Source organism: Anomaloglossus baeobatrachus, chromosome 4 (assembly GCF_048569485.1).
Source record: "Anomaloglossus baeobatrachus isolate aAnoBae1 chromosome 4, aAnoBae1.hap1, whole genome shotgun sequence".
Classification (NCBI taxonomy): Eukaryota; Metazoa; Chordata; class Amphibia; order Anura; family Aromobatidae; genus Anomaloglossus; species Anomaloglossus baeobatrachus.
The window spans coordinates 475,804,413-475,821,241 of NC_134356.1; the positions used below are offsets into that span (position 1 = coordinate 475,804,413).

Here is a 16,829-nt window from a genome sequence, read left to right on the forward strand (position 1 = left end):
CAAACCATGTGAGGCTGTAACCAGTGCCCTGCACAGTAATAATGCCCTGTACAGTAATATTACACTCCTTTTGGATGCCATACAGTATTAGGGCCCCTTATGTGCCTCTGTACAGTACTTTTGTTTTCTCTGTTTTTCCACATAGTAGTAATTCTCCCCTGTGCCTCCACAGAGTTGTACAGCACCATATAGTAACAATGCCCCCATGTGTCTCCCTATGATAGTAATTCATTTGTGCCGCCCCTGCAGCGGTTGGACCGCTCGGATCCGGGGGTCATTGCTCGTGGCTCAAGGGTCTCTGGACCCGGGGGTTAGGGGCCACTCTCTAAAGGAAGAAGGGGGGTATTTATAGGGGAGATATGTATAGTTTGTGACGCCACCCGTGGTGTACGGTAACTGGGAATACCGCAGCTGCTGTTGGGAATACCCAGGGTGATGGAAGGGGGCAACTAGGTGACGTGGTCCTCCACGGGTAGGGGATGACCCCGAGACTCAGGATGGTAGTGCAGGGGAAGCGCAGGCTTGCTGGTTGCAGGGATCAATTGTTACTTACTCAGCAAATAAGCAGACGCTGACAACAGGGTGAGCCAAGTCTCTGACTGCCGCTGTCTCCTGGGAACAATAGAGAAGGGGATTATGCCACGCTATTCATCAGGAAGGAGAACAGAGGGATGATCAATGTTCCTTTATTGTGGCTTGCATCTATGCGTTTCAGGAGCTCTGCTCCCTTCATCAGGACATACAGCACAAAAACAACATAGAGATATGTTGTTTTTGTGCTGTATGTCCTGATGAAGGGAGCAGAGCTCCTAAAACGCGTAGACGCAAGCCACAATAAAGGAACATTAATCATCTCTCTGTTCTCCTTCCTGATGAATAGCACGGCATAAAGTCCTTCTCTATTGTTCTCTGTTATCAACCACGGGGGCTGCAGCAGATTTCATCCCAACAACATAAGCTTTCATAGGAGTTGTGACTGTCACAACTCCTTAAGGTGAGTGCATTCCTTTTATTTTCCCCGGATATATACCGGGTAAGACCCTATTGCGCTTTTTCTCTCCACAGTTTTACCTCGCTGTCTCCTGGGGGGAGCTCGTCCAGGTTCCGTCCCCTGCAGCACTGCCTAGTGGTCTGTGGCCTCTCTCCTGGCACCTGAATTTAGATGTTCTCTTGTGGCCCATCAGCCTGGAGCTTTCCGGGCCCTGCTCCCCACTGGGGCTAAGTAGAGGAGCCTGCTCTCAGGAGCTCACGCTTGGGATTTTAGTGGGCCACTTATGTGGAAAGCCCTATCCCCCTCGTTGCGCTAATGCTCCCAATTTTTGAGCTGGTGGGAACAGTCCATAGAGGTCCTGTTCTCCGCAGGTTAATTGCCGGGTTGCATACAGCTTCTCCCCGACCTAGGGTCCATGTACCCCATTGTGCCTTCGGCCCCAGATCGGTGATTAGGCCCAGGCTGCTGACCATCCACCAAGACCGATCCCGGCACCTAGCCTCAATCCCCTGCGAGCGGGGGTTCGACTCCTTTAGGTCCAAACCACTGCCTGCGACCTAGGATTCTCCTCCTCTGGGAGCTCCAACTACCCAGCTCCTCTCTCTTTGGGAGCCACTATTCGACTCCTTTGTCACCTCCCACCTCCCTGCCTGACCCCTAGGTGGGTGGCCCTATTCCGCTTAAGCAGCCCACTGGTGTGCCTGGCAGGTGTGGTGCGGGTGTCACTAGGATTTGTGAATGCTGGTGGAGGCAGTACTGCAGGTTAGGTTCCCAGAATCATGGGGGTTTGAGCCCTGCATGGGAAGAGAAATATTGTGCAGAACTCTGTGATGACCTGACTAGTCCAGGGCGTCAAACAAGGCCCAACAAAAATTGAAAGGTGGGATTGCAATACACCCTGGAATACAGGTAAAGGATGGCCTCATAAAATATTTTTTCCCCATTTGGAAGGATTGGCACTCCTAAACTGGTAACAAATATGCAATATGTGCAAGGGCTGCCGAAAATTATAAGAAATACTGTGGATAAACACGGCACTTCTGTGTGGTAGGTGCTCTAGTAGGATCCAGCCCCGTATATAGAAAAGAGCAAATGCTTGGCACTCAAATAGTTGAATAAACTGGTATTTTATTGAGTAAGCTTGACCAGATTTAGCACAGATGTTTCAGTCTAACATAGACCTTCATCATTCTGCTGTATAGATGCTCTGCTCAGCTTGTGAGTGAAAGTAGCACTGGTGTAGATCGCGTTGTCCGCCACTGTGTGGCAGAATTACACATGGCCTTTTATGTCCTTTTTTTCTTTGTTTTTATTCAGCCTTCTGCCTGGCAGGCTTTTCCATATATCGGATTTTCTATCTGGTGCTCTTTGAATGTATACTAGTTAGTGGAAACTGTAAAATACTTACAAATTTCAGTGCTCTCCAGATAGAGGAGAATCCTAAAAGTGGAACCTCAGCCAGGCAGATATTTCTGACTCACAGTCATTATGCCATATATGACCAAGGTGGATGATATTTCTTTCAATTCTTAGTGGTACAATCTAGTATTCCAACCATACGGCACTTGTTTTCCCTTGCCAGTAAGAAAAAATGCATGAGTTTGTGATTTTTTTTAAACTTATGATTGTACAGCTCAAAACTTTACAGTTCAGCATGGATACCATCATACTATGTGGAAGAGTGTGTGGGAACCATTATACTGTGTGTTGGACTGTGTGAACGCTATTATATTATATGGGAGGGCTGTGTGAGGGATATCATACTGTGTGGAAGGGCTGTGTAGGGGCCATCATACTGTGCTGAGGGCTGTGTGGAGGCTATAATACAATGTGGAGGGCTATGTTGGGGCCATCATTCTGTGTAGTGCCATAACAATTTGTAGGAAGACTTTGTGGGGGAGCCATTACACTGTGTTGAGGGTTGTGGTTGTGCCATAATGCTAGGGTTCATCATACTTTGTGGAGGTCTGTGGGGACATCATACTGTGCAGGAAGACTATATTGGGGTTACCAATTTATGTGTGAGGGACTATGAAGACCATCATACTGTGTGGAAGTTTGTAGGAGTATCATAATACTTGTGTGGAACGATGTGTGGGAGCTATTATACTGTGTGGAAGGGCTGTGTGGGGAACTATGATAAAGTGTGGAGGGCTGTGTAGGGAGCATCATGTGTTATGGGAGATTTGTATGGGGGCCATCATACTGTGTGGAAGGACTGTGTGGAGCCCATCATACTGTGTTGAGTGATGTGTGTGAGCTATTATACTGTATTGAAGGTTATAATAAATAATACTACTATGGGGGGTTATTCTATGGGGTCATTAAAGTGCATGAGGGGACTATGCGGGCCATCATACTGTGTGAAGGGCTGTAATGGAGACGCTTTAATGTATGGAAGGCTATGGGGGCCATCATACTCTGTGGGGACCATTATTTTGCATTAAAGGCTGTGGGGGAACTATTTCTATGTGGATGGCTCAGTAGTGGCCATCATATTGTGTGGTAGGGCTATGTGAGAGCCTTTGTACTGTATGGTGGGGCTATGTGGGTGCCATAGTTCTGTATGGAGCAATCCTACTGAGTGGAGTGATGTGTGGGGGGCCTTCAAGCTATTTGTGAGGTCTGTGTGGGGGCTATTATGCAGTGTGAGGCCAACATACTAAGTTGGGGGCATCATACCGTGTGGACAGATGTGTGGGGACGTCATACTGTATGGATGGGTGAGGGCCATCATGCTGTTCAAAAGGGCTGTGTGGGAGCCATTATGCTGTGTGGGGGGCATCATATGGTGTGTAGTGTGACACCCTGGCCTATCAGGTCATCACAGGGTATTGTGCAATCTGCCCTTCTGCACAGTATCCACCCTCCTTGGTTCGGGTCCTGGTCCTTTGGTGTTGCTAACAGCTGAGCCAAGCAAAATCCTAGGAACACTTTACACTTTACCCACCAAACACACCATTGGGGGGCCTGAAGGGAATAGGGCCACGTACATGGGGGGTTGGTGAGGGGAAAGTGAAGAAAGTGATGGTTGAGCAGTGGAGAGTGAAAGGAGAGGTGGTGGAGTGGTGACCCTCGTGAGGAGAGGTCACGGAGCAAGGCTCCTGTAGATACTAGGTGGCAGACGTTGGTCTGGGCCCGGTAGGAGCTGGAACCCCGGTCACAGGGGATTGTGTCAAGGGGCACGGACTGCCGAGGAGGGCAGACGGCGACCTTGAGCTATCACCGGGCAGAGGCCAGGGCACGACGGGGTACGTGGACCCTAGGCCGGGAAGTAGCTTCACGTGTCCTGGTAATTTACCCAACGGGGGTGAAGACTTCAAGTGTCATCCCCAACCCGCTCCAAAATGGGGGTATTAGCGCACCGATGGAAAAGGACTTTCCCAATACAGTCCACAGAAATCCTACGCGTGAACCCTGAGAGCAAGCTCACTCCGTTAGCCATATGGGTGAGCGGGACCCGAACAGTTTCAGACTCGAGGGTCCAAAGAGAAACACAGGTGCCAAAGAAAGGGCCTCAGACTAACTGCAACACCAAGGGTACGGACCCAAGTGTGCTCCCTCCAAGCTGCAGTGTTGCTCAGAACACTGGTTTACAAGCTGTCAGTGTGATTATTTCTGGACTGAGTGAGTACACTGGAAACCCTTCTCCTATCCCCAACGGCACCCCACACGCCAACTACCCAACGGGCCCCGGGACACCCAAACCCCCTACCCACGGAGGGGTTAAACATCCAGCTGCTTCAACATCGTCACTGGGCTCCCCAACAGCATCGGTGGTCTCTCACATTACCACGCACCGTGGGTGGCGTCATGAACTTTCAATCCCCCTGTACATACTCCCCTTTTTCTTTTAACATTCGAGTGTCCGTGCTGACCCACCCGGGTCCGGAGACCCCTCGAGCCACCGCGGCTCTGGATCCGAGCGGCTCAGCCGCTGTTGCGGGGGGCGGTACACCTCAAGAAACCTGGCATCACGAACAGGATACGAGCAGGACCCACTTACCTGGGTGACGTGCGCCTTGAAAGCCGAGAACCGCGAGTCAAAATTCTGTTTCCTGCCAAGTCCGCCATTTTCCTCCATTTTTTCGCTACAAAATCTACGAGAAAGCGCGTGAAGCTTAGGCACCGCTTTTTGTCTTCCTAGTGAAGCCGGAACTGGAAGTTCCCAGAGGGCCACGGTCAGCAAGAGAGTGCTGCGAAAAGACCGAGGGGGCGGGCCAGAATGTGTTACTAGCGGAAGTGGAGCAGGTACTCCAGAACTCTGTCACAACATTCCTGGAAGACGCAGTGTCAAGATGGCGGAGAAGCGCAGCTGTCCAACAGAGAAGCCCGGAGAAGTTCCGCGGATGGAGACGCGGAGGATGGCCGCGGCAGTGCGAGCAAGTGAAACCGAACTTCCACAGGAGGAGCGGGTAAGCGGTTACCCAGTCTCAGATGATTTCCCTAATCCAGCCAATGCGGCTGTGGGATTAGAGCCGCCCCCGCTACAGGCTAGCACTCCGCCATCGTCGCCTCTACCATCTGCTGCGACTGGCCCCGAGTCACTGCCCGCACCACTGGCAGCGGATCTCGCAACTTCTGAAAGTGATAATCAGTCTGAAGCATCTGACCAAATGGACTCGGTTACCGTGGACTCGGAACCAGAGGTGATGGAAGAAGGCGATTTGGGTTCCAGTACCCCTGAAGCTGCGTGGGTGCCACGCTATGGAGGAAACGGCCGCAGGATGATCCTGTCGTCACGGGCACAGTTGGCATTAAAGATCATCGAAATGGAAGCAGAGTCCACTTCAGATGAGGAGATCTCAGTAGATGCAATGGAAGTGGTGCCTATATGCCATCGCTGTCGTTTGCCAGGGCACTTTGCCAGACTGTCCCCAGGAGGTAACCAGCACTAAAGGGGACCGGAACCTGCAGCTTCAAAGTTAAATAGGTTGCGCTCTCCTTGTTGAACCTTTTCCCACCCTTTCGTTCTTGGGAGAAGGCCATCAGGGCCTTGAGAGGTGAAGTACTGGTACTCAGCACCAGGAGGCCCCGGTGGGGGTCGGTGCAGGGGGCAACAGCTACCAGGTTGCTCAGGGCTTTTACAGAGAAGAGTGTTATGTTACAATACCTGCAGTTACGATGCCATAAAATTGTTAGGTATCAGTGTTTTCGTTTATTATTTTTCATAGTTTATTATTTTTCATGTAGAAAATGTTGGTGAATAAGTGCCTAATCAACCAGTTTTAATGAAACGAGTGAAAATTACCTAATTTGCAAGGAAAATATACAACCGGTACATGGACTCTGTTGAAGTTTTAATATATTTAGTAAAAATGGACCACGGTCACAGGACTGACGAGACCAACACAAACTTGTGTCTTGTATAATAGTTGCACCTCCTGTGCCAAACAGAGCCGTCTAAAAGACAACACCAGGGACCTTAACCTGGTCACGGACTTGCGGATAGGTTTCCAGGTTGTTTGGGTGGCGGCTTGTTGGGACCAGGACGTTGGGATTGGACTGTCGCAGGAAGAGGCTGCAACGGAGTAGGTTGAGCCTCCGTTACCATACAAACCGGTAGCACCCCACCGTTGGGCGACGAACTCTTAATAATTTAGTAACGTGTAAGAGACTTGCCTCCCCTGTGTGGGATGGAACCCGTTGAATAAAAGTGTGTTAACCCGTTATATTTTTCCCCTTTTTCTACAGTTGAGAGCAAAACAAAAATAAACCTCTGGTGTCCTGTAGCTCGGGGATGAGCTACGTTTAACCAAGGGGGAATGTGACGCCCTGGCCTATCAGGTCGTCACAGGGTATTGTGCAATCTGCCCTTCTGCACAGTATCCACCTGTTACGAACCGGCGCCACCATAGCCGCAAGCAGCCTGCTTCGGTTCCTGTTGCGCCCAGGCGCCGGCTGCCGTTCTTGGCCGTTGCCTCGGGTCGTCCAGTTGGCTGCTCCTTCCACCATGTCTAAGTGTGAAGAGGCGATTAGTGCACATGCGCGCGCCGATTCACCCCAGTCAGGGCTTAAGTCTGGTGTTTCGCCTAGTGAGCATGCTCAGCCTGATTGTGTCATTTCTGAGACGAAGTCCTCAGTTCAGGCTACTGAGCATGCTCCCACAATTGATCCTAACAGCCTCTTTGCACAGGTACTTGGACTTCGTGCTGTGTCTAAGTTCTGGGATTTGCCTACTGAGCATGCTCAAGCAGATAGTCTGATTTCTGAGTCTGTTGTTCAAGCTACTGAGCATGCTCAGGCACTTAGTGCATTAGAAGCTAGGTCTGGGAAGGACCTCACTAAGCATGTCCGTGAGGCGGCAAGTCCTGATAGGGCAGAGAGTGTCAGGTGTCCTGATGATGTGGCCACTCTGGACTGGCTCGCAGAGGCCTGCCCCTATGATCTGGCACCTCACCATTGGTCGTCAAACGATGACTGGTGAAGTGTTTGGGGCGTGGCTGCCATGAGGTTATCAGTGATGTGGCGGTACCGGATAGGCTGCTGGTGATGTCACTGTGATGACATGGCACTCTGCTATTGGACCTTGGTGGTTCCACCCTGGGTTTGGGGCGGACCCAGGTTATAAAAGGGGCTGGAGACAACATGGAGGTGCGCAGTCTTCACTCATATTCACTTAGAATTCATGGTGGCTTAAGCCTTGTTGGAAGCAGTAGGTAGGGCTAGGCGAACGGTGCCTGCCACGTCTAGATTCGTGGCTCAGCACATGAGGGTCAGGCGCCGTGCTTCCTTGCTACCGTTCCTGTTGTGCTATAGCAGTCCAGTGGCGTTAACTGGGCTGCGGCGTCACCTGTCCAGTTGTGCCACCGACACACAAGGACAGCATACCTGCTGCGTCACCTGTCCGAGAGTGCCCTCTATGCACACGGACAACGCACCTGTTGCGCCACCTGTTTGGTTGTGCCTCCTACGTGCACGGACAGCATACCTCAGGACCCCTGTGGAGTTAACAGGGTGTTCCAGGATTGGGTGCGTGAACCTATTATCCTCCTTGGCTTCCCAGTCAACGCTACTGGTGTGATCTCTTGGCCTGACGTGTCCTCTACACACATAGCCATTTGAGTAGTGACCAGAAACGCTAATCGAAGGACCGCTCGGCCTGTCGTGTCTGACACACGTGGCTGACAGGGCGCTGTCGCAGCGGTCTTCTCGGTCAACGCTACCTGGTCACCATCCGGCCTGACGTGTTCCCTGCACACTTGGTCGGGGTTGCGCCAATTTCACCAAAACGCTAACTGGGTTGTCGTCCATTCTGACGTGTCACTACACACGTGACCGGTTCCCTGGGTTATCTCAGAGCCATCCAGCTCGATAATCTCCGCCTAACCCACAGGGTGCCAGCAGCTTCATTACCATCTGGAGCACGGTGGGCCCCGAATGGCGATTGGGATATATACCCCCTGGTCTTAATCTGCCGGTTCCCCCGTAACACCACCCTTCTTGGTTACGGGTCCTGGTCCTTTGGTGTTGCTAACAACTGAGCCAAGCAAAATCCTGGGAACACTTTACCCACAAGAAACACTATTGGGGGGCCTGAAGGGAATAGGGCCACCCACATGGGGGTTTGGTGAGGGGAATATGAAGAAAGTGATGGTTGAGCAGTGGAGAGTGAAAGGAGAGGTGGTGGAGTGGTGACCCTCGTGAGGAGAGGTCACGGAGCAAGGCTCCTGTAGATACTAGGTGGCAGACGTTGGTCTGGGCCTGGTAGGAGCTGGAACCCCGATCGCAGGGGATTGTGTCAAGGGGCACGGACTGCTGAGGAGGGTAGCCGGCAGCCTTGAGCTATCATCGGGCAGGGGCCAGGACACGACTGGGTACATGGACCCTAAGCCGTGAAGTAGCTTCATGCGTCCTGGTAATTTACCCGACGGGGGTGAAGACTTCGAGTGTCATCCCCAACTCGCTCCAAAATCGGGTTACTAGTGCACCGATGGGTTAGTAGTTTCCCAATACAGTCCACAGAAATCCTATGCGTGAACCCTGAGAGCAAGCTCACTCCGTTAGCCATACGGGTGAGCGGGACCCGAACAGTTTCAGACTCGAGGGTCCAAAGAGAAACACAGGTGCCAAGGAAAGGGCCACAGACTAACTGCAACACCAAGGGCACGGAACCAAGCGTGCTCCCTCCAAGCTGCAGTGGTGCTCAGAACTCTGGTTTACAAGATCTCGGTGTGATTATTTCTGGACTGAGTGAGTACACTGGAAACCCTTCTCCTATCCCCAACAGCACCCCACACGCCAACAACCCAACGGGCCCCGGGACACCCAAACCCCCTACCCACGGGGGGGTTAAACATCCAGCTGCTTCAACATCGTCACCGGGCTCCCCAACAGCAGCGGTAGTCTCTCACATTACCACACACCGTGGGTGGCGTCACGAACTTTCAATCCCCCTGTACATACTCCCCTTTTTCTATTGACATTCGAGTGTCCATGCGGACCCCCTGGGTCCTGAGACCCCTTCGAGCCACCGCGGCTCCGGATCAAAGGGGCTATGTGAGGGCCACATTACTGTGTGAGGGGCCATAATACTGTGTGGAGGGCTGTTGGGACCTCATACTGTGTGAGACAACTGTATGGAGGCAATTATATTGCTTAGAGGTCATCAAACTGTGTGTAGAGGACTGTGGAAGCAGTCATACTTTGTGGCAGTAATAATACTCTATTAGGTTTACTGGGGCCTCATAATGTGTGAGGTGACTGTGGGGACATTATATCTTGTGAGGGAGCACTATGGGGATAACATACTTTGTTGGGGCATTGTGGGGTAATCATACTTACTTGTGGAGGGGACCGTGGAGAAATTAACAGTAAAGTATCATGGTATGTTTGGGGGGCATTTTTGTTAGAATCATACTTTATGCGAGAAATGAAAAGGGTATTGTTGTGGAAGGCAACACTATAGGATTTCAATGGAGCAAAATTACTTTATAAGTGCTGCAATGATGGGAGATATGCCATTCAGTGACTATGCCTATGCACCACAATCCTGCTGAATATTTTTTTTTTGTTTTTGGAGGAGGGCTGAATTAGGACTTTTGCAATGCAGCCCCATGATTTCTATATATACCCTCGACTAAAAGCACTAAATTACTTTAAAATGCTTTATTAGAAGCATACATTTTACTATGCGTAAGAGCCAGACAGTGTATACCTTCATTAGGGCAGGGACACACTGGCATATGACTTGCACAAGTACAATGCGAGAAGATTTTGCATTGCACTCAGCACAATGTTAGTAAATGATGCAGCTCAGATCTGCAATGTTTTCCTCAGCTCTCGCACCCACACAAGTCTATGGATGTACATGAAACAACGGACATTCCTCCATATAGTATTATGCACTCCCATATAGTAGTATAGACCTCTTTTATTCCTGCATATAGTATTATGCACCCCTTATATTCCTCCATATAGTAGTATGTACCCCTTATATTCCTCCATATACTAGTATGCAGCCCCCATATAGTTCATCCCCATACTGTACACCCCAATATAGTATTGTGTGCCCCATATAGTAATATGCAGCCCCCAGATACTTTTATCTAACGCCCATATATTATTATACTGCACCTCTAGTCGTCTGGCCACTATGACTAAATACATACTCACTTCTCATTCCCATATTCAGGTCTCCTCAGTACATCCACTGTTCTGCAGCTCTGCTGCACAGCTCAGCACACATGGCGCGCACTAGTTACATCATTGTGCTCCTCTGTGCTGACAAGTCAAAGCACACGCAGCGGGAGAATGATGAGAGAGGGAGCGTGCCGCTCCTTCTCTCATCAATACTTTCAATTGTATCGGCATCTGTGATGCCGATACAATTGAAAGTGCGAACTCGGTGGAGGGCCCGCGGAACATCAAGCTTAAAAATCAATGTAGAGATAAAGGCAAATGTGGACAAAGTATCTGAATTCTGTATCTCAGTAACAGATCAATACTTCTATATGTGCTTATGGTATATAAGTGAGGTCTTAGAATTTAGAAAGCCACAGACCAATGGAGATTCATGACCACATTGATACATACACAATTACATTGAGGGCTTGATCACATTAGCGTTTAAATTGGAGGAAATCTCGCATTGCCCTCAAACCAATGTTATTCAATGTTGTAGGTCAGATCTGCAAGTTTTTCCTCAGCTTTAAACACACTGAGGAAAAAATTGCAGCATGTTGTTATTGGGAGGGTATCTCAGATCACGTGCAACCATATGAAAGAAGCAGAGACAGAAAATGGAGAAGATGAAGAAATTAATCTCTCCATCTTCTCCTCACCTGTGCTTCTCGCATGCGAGAGAATCAGAGCACAGTAGAGTGACACTTGGATCAAGCTTGCAGCAGAGTTTGAGCCTAGTGTTATTAGCACATCGCATCCAGTGATTTTGCATGATGCTAGAGGCTACTGCAGGAGTGTCAAACACAATGGCCTGTGGACCCCATACTGCCTGTGGACACGTAGGGGCCTTGACGATCGCGGCAGGTGCAGGGTGTCATGGCTGAGTGTCAGAACATTATTTCAGTTGACTGTATTGGAGGCGCCGTGCAAAGACAAGCTCTCTCTGCATACCTATACCAATGGCAGATGTGTGAAGAATGGTACAATAGGGGCCATTTCTATAAGATGGGACATTGCTACAAGTAGGGGACTATGAAAGGGAACATTACTACGAGGGGACAAGGATGGGTACATTATTACAGGATGAGGACAAGGATGGGCACAACACTACAAATGGACAAGGATGGCACATATTACTACAATGACACATGGATGGGCACATTACTAAAAGGCGACAAGGATGGGCCCATTTTTACAGGATGGGGACAAGGATGGGCACATTACTACAAGGGCACAATTATGGGTCACATTACTACAGGATGGGAACAAGGATGGGCACATTACTAACAAGGGGACAAGGATGCGGCACATTACTATTAGGGGACCAACATAGGCACATTACTACAGGATAGGGACAAGGATGGGCACAGTACTACATGATGGGGACAAGGATGGGCACATTACCACAGGATGGGAACAAGGATGGGCACATTACTACAAGAAGGGGAACAAGGATGTGCACATTACTACAATAAGGGGACCAGGATGGAAAGATTACTATATCATGGGGACCAGTATGGGAGCATTATTACAAGATAGTGGCAAGAATGGGAACATTACTACAATATATGAAGGAAGGATAAATCCAGCGAGCCAGGCTTGTAATGAATAAAAAATCTTTTTCTTTATTTCAAACGTAGATTAAAAATCTTTTTCCATAGCAGCATAGTACAAATATAGACAGAGATGAGAAAATTACTGCTGTAAAGCGCACGGTAAGACGCGTTTCGGCTAAACCTTTATCATTGCCATGATACACATTGCTATTTTACTGGGATATAAGAAGGAAAAACTCCTAAGGTAGGTGGTGCTATAATTGATTAATCCATAATTGATCACACTTGTGAGCATCCACCTATAACATTGACTATTAAAGACAAATATTAACCCTTAAAAAGGCTGATACGCTAGCAGTATTTTTTCTATGGGATTTACAATACATGATGTAGCAGATTATGTATACAGAAATTACTTTCACCATATTAATATGTGCAAAGAGAAAAAACAAAACCTCAAAAAGACAATGCACCTTCAATATAATTTTACCTCAGGAAAATATTTATAAACTTGGAACAGAGCAGGCTATGGTTATTAACATTAGGATCATAATTTTTGGATTTTTAATAAATTCTGATTAGATCTTGTCTATTATTTAAGCCTATTGGCATCCTGGTTTCCAGAGTAAGAATCCAAGCGGATCCTCTATTAAGTAGTTTACGTTTTCTATCGCCCCCTCTGGTAGATCATGTTACTGATTCAATTGCTTTAAACCTGAAGCTGTCAAAATTCCCAGAATGGTATTGTGAAAAATGCCTGGAGACCGCTGACGGGTTGAAAGTGGAAGGGTTAATAGCATCAGAAATGTGCCTTCTGATTCTTTTTCTCAATTTTCCCGTTGTACAACCTATGTACTGTTTGCAGCATGATGTACAGTCAATCAAATATACAACGTAGGTGGAATTACAGTTCAAAAAATTGATAATAGGATATTCCTTGTTATTATGAAATGAGGAAAACCCATTAATTTTATGTACACATTGACAACAAGTACATCTCTTGTTTCCACATTTAAAAAACCCTTTCAATTTCAACTAGGTATCGCTGGTCTCCAGCGAAGAATTCAGATACGGACTTGGCGATAATTTATCCTGCAATGTAGGTACCTTTTTTGCTACATAAGAAATTTGGTTTTCTGCAATAATTTGTTTTAGTTTTGGATCCTGGCTCAATATTGGAATATATTTCTTTATAATAGAGACTATATTGTTATACTGAAGGCTATATGGAGTAGCAAAAAAGATTTTTTTCTTTGGAGGTTGTAGTTTTTTTGTTTTATTGCTTGTTGTTAAATCTTTCCTATCGATGTCATTGACTATTTTAGTTGCTCTGTGTAATATCCAATCTGGATAGCCTCTGTTTTTTAGTCTCATATTAACTGATTCCTGTGCATTTTTATATGTTTTTGGGTCAGTAGAATTACGTTTGTACCTTATGAGCTCTCCTATGGGAATGTTTTTTATTACATGTTGGGGATGGCAAGAATCCGCTGCCAGCAATGTGTTTTTGGCAGTGCTTTTGCGGTAGGGGCTGAGAGAGACTTTTTTGTCATTTTTATCTAGACCTGCTGTTAGTGTAACATCTAGAAAATTCATTGAATTTTTATTCCAAAATGTGTAAAAGCTAGGTTGAAATCATTCACATTAATGCTATTTATGAAACTGGAGGCTTCCTCCTGTGTTCCTTTCCATATAATGACTAGGTTATCGATATAACGCCCTGTCCACACTAGGCTGTTAGAAAAAAGACTGGAGTCAGCATATAGGACCAATTCCTCCCATCTAGCCATAACTAGATTAGCCAGAGACGGGGAGAATTTGGCCCCCATGCTGACTCCAGTCTTCTGCAGAAAAAATCTGCTATTGAAAGAGAAATAGTTATGGCTGAGTAAAAACCTAACTGCCATTACCAAAAAATCCTTAATTGCTGTGGCATAATTACTGAATGTTTCTAGGTGATAGATTAGAGAATCCATAGCCACCCCATGAGGGATCGATGGATATAATGCAACTACATCACTTGTAATCCAGGAGTATTGATCATCCCATTCAAAATTTTCCACCATGGTGACTAGAGCTTAAGGCTATGTGTCCACGTTGCTTTTTACCTGCTTTTTACCTGCTTTTTTGCTGCTTTTTCAACTGCAGCGTTTAATGGCAAAATAGATGTGCTCTGCTTTTCAAGCAAAGTCTATGGGAATTTGGGTTTCCTGTGCCCACTATGCAGTTCAAACTGCAGCCTTTTTCTAGCAGAAATTTGGTCAAAAACTCTGCTTTGCAGTTCAAAACGCAAATGGCAAAAACAATTGACATGTCAATTGTTTTTGCCATTTGGGTTTTGCACTGCAAAGCTGAGTTTTTGTCCAAAGTTCTGCCACAAAAAGGCAGCAGTTTGAACTGCATAGTGGGCACAAGAAACCCAAATTCCCATAGACTTTGCTTGAAAAGCAGAGCACATCTATTTTGCCATTAAACGCTGCAGTTGAAAAAGCAGCAAAAAAGCAGGTAAAAAGCAGGTAAAAAGCAACGTGGACACATAGCCTTAGTATCTCTGATGTAACTGGGGATTTCTTTCACCAGAGGCTGCAAGTAAGGGTATGTGCGCACGTTGCTTTTTACCTGCTTTTTACCTGCTTTTTTGCTGCTTTTTCTTCTGCGCTGTTTAATGCCAAAATGGATGTGTTCTTCTATTCAAGCAAAGTCTATGGGAATTTGGGTTTCTTGTTCACACTATGTTGTTCAAAATGCTGCCTTTTTGAGGCAGAACTTTGGTCAAAAACTCAGCTTTTCAAAGAAGCAACATGTCAATTGTTTTTGCCATTTGGGTTTTGCACTGCAAAGCTGAGTTTTTGACCAAAGTTCTGCCACAAAAAGGCAGCATTTTGAACAACATAGTGTGAACAAGAAACCCAAATTCCCATAGACTTTGCTTGAATAGAAGAACACATCCATTTTGGCATTAAACAGCGCAGAAGAAAAAGCAGCAAAAAAGCAGGTAAAAAGCAGGTAAAAAGCAACGTGCGCACATACCCTAATGATCCACCCATTCTCCCAATCTCTCTCCCAAAGATCCAATACCTGCCAATATAGGACGAAGTGGAGGTGGAAATGTGTCCCTATGTACTTTTGGGAGAGAGTGGTAAATAGGAACGATCAGACAGGTGACATGTAAATAATCAAATAACCTCTGTGTGAGAGCCCCATTGATCTGTTACATCATGTATTGTAAATCACATAGAAAAATTACTGCTAGCGTATCAGCCTTTTTTAGGGTTAATACTTGTTTTTAATAGTCAATGTTATAGGTGGATGCTCACAAGTGTGATCAATTACGGATTAATCAATTATTGCACCACCTATCTTAGGAGTTTTTCCTTGTTATATCCCAGTAAAATAGCAATGTGTATCATGGCAATGATAAAGGTTTAGCCGAAACGAGTCTTTCCATGCGCTTTACAGCAGTAATTTTCTCATCTCTGCCTGTATTTGTACTATGCCGCTATGGAAAAAGATTTTTAATCTACGTTTGAAATAAAGAAAAAGATTTTTTATTCATTACAAGCCTGGCTCGCTGGATTTATCCTTCCTTCATATCAATTGCTGGCAAGAGCTCCTGCCATTTATCCAAAGCTGAGCGCCTATATGAAATAGCAGCCTATTTATTTAATCAACTGGGTAAGCTGGCATTTTTTCTTTTTTCATTGTTATTACAATATATGGTGCTAATTGTGAATCAATATCACTTACAAGAACGATGAGATAAAATGGAAAGAGAAAATGTAAAAAAACCCTACCTCAGAATAAAGCATTACTTTTTTTTTAGCATTAAAGTGTATATTATATACCGTATATAATATATATATATATATACACACACATTTATCGCCACATGTGTAATATGAGTCTGACCCAAGCTATCAATCCATACCATTACTCTTCATGATGAATTCCATTTAAAAAAATAAAGCAAATGAGCAAAAAAAATGTTGGCATCACTAAAAATGTCACTGTGTCCTGTAAAGAATGCAGCTCCCCGAATTATTTTTTTTCTATGTACACCCCATATACCCAGCTTAGTTTGAGACCCCCTGCGCTAGTGTGACCCTGGCTTCACATGCAGCCTTATCCCAACACTCTCCAGTTACCAGAGAAGTACATAAGCTCTTTTCTGTTTTTATGAATGCCTGTGATTCTATACAAATACAACAGAAAAAACTAATGGGATATTCCATTACATAGTGTGCATGCAGAGGTATTACAATGCAATGTCTCTCGGGGAGAATATCCTTGTACATTGAGCACCCCCCAGTGCTTGTACATCAACACACACAGGCTGAATGAATTTAAACAAGTTTTCTTGATAAAAGCTATTTTTCCATGAAACTTACCCTTTTCTTGAGAGGTCAATAAGTAAAGTAGAAGAGTAGTTAATATAGCTTTTCTCACAGCAGTCATTTTTAGTAATGCCTTGTATAAAACTTGTATTTTGACAACTTTTCATAACTGTAACCACTTCCCACTTCCTTCCTTTTAGTTTGCATACTGTATTTCAAGATCAGTGAAATCATAAAAAATTGTAGTCAGTTTTGGTCTGAATATGGAACTGTCATATATGAGCACATAGAAAAGGGTTGGGCAAAGTACACCCGCAAACCACA

General features: G+C 46.2%; 1 protein-coding gene across 1 annotated transcript in view; it reads right to left on the reverse strand.

Annotated features, from left to right (window-relative positions):
* Nucleotides 1-16,626, reverse strand: part of LOC142301708 (uncharacterized) — a 124,241-nt gene extending 107,615 nt beyond the window's left edge. The window contains exon 1 of the mRNA XM_075342727.1: nt 16,560-16,626. Coding sequence (XP_075198842.1) covers nt 16,560-16,626 — 67 coding nt within the window. The remainder of the gene's footprint in view (nt 1-16,559) is intronic.
* Nucleotides 16,627-16,829: the final 203 nt, after the last annotated feature.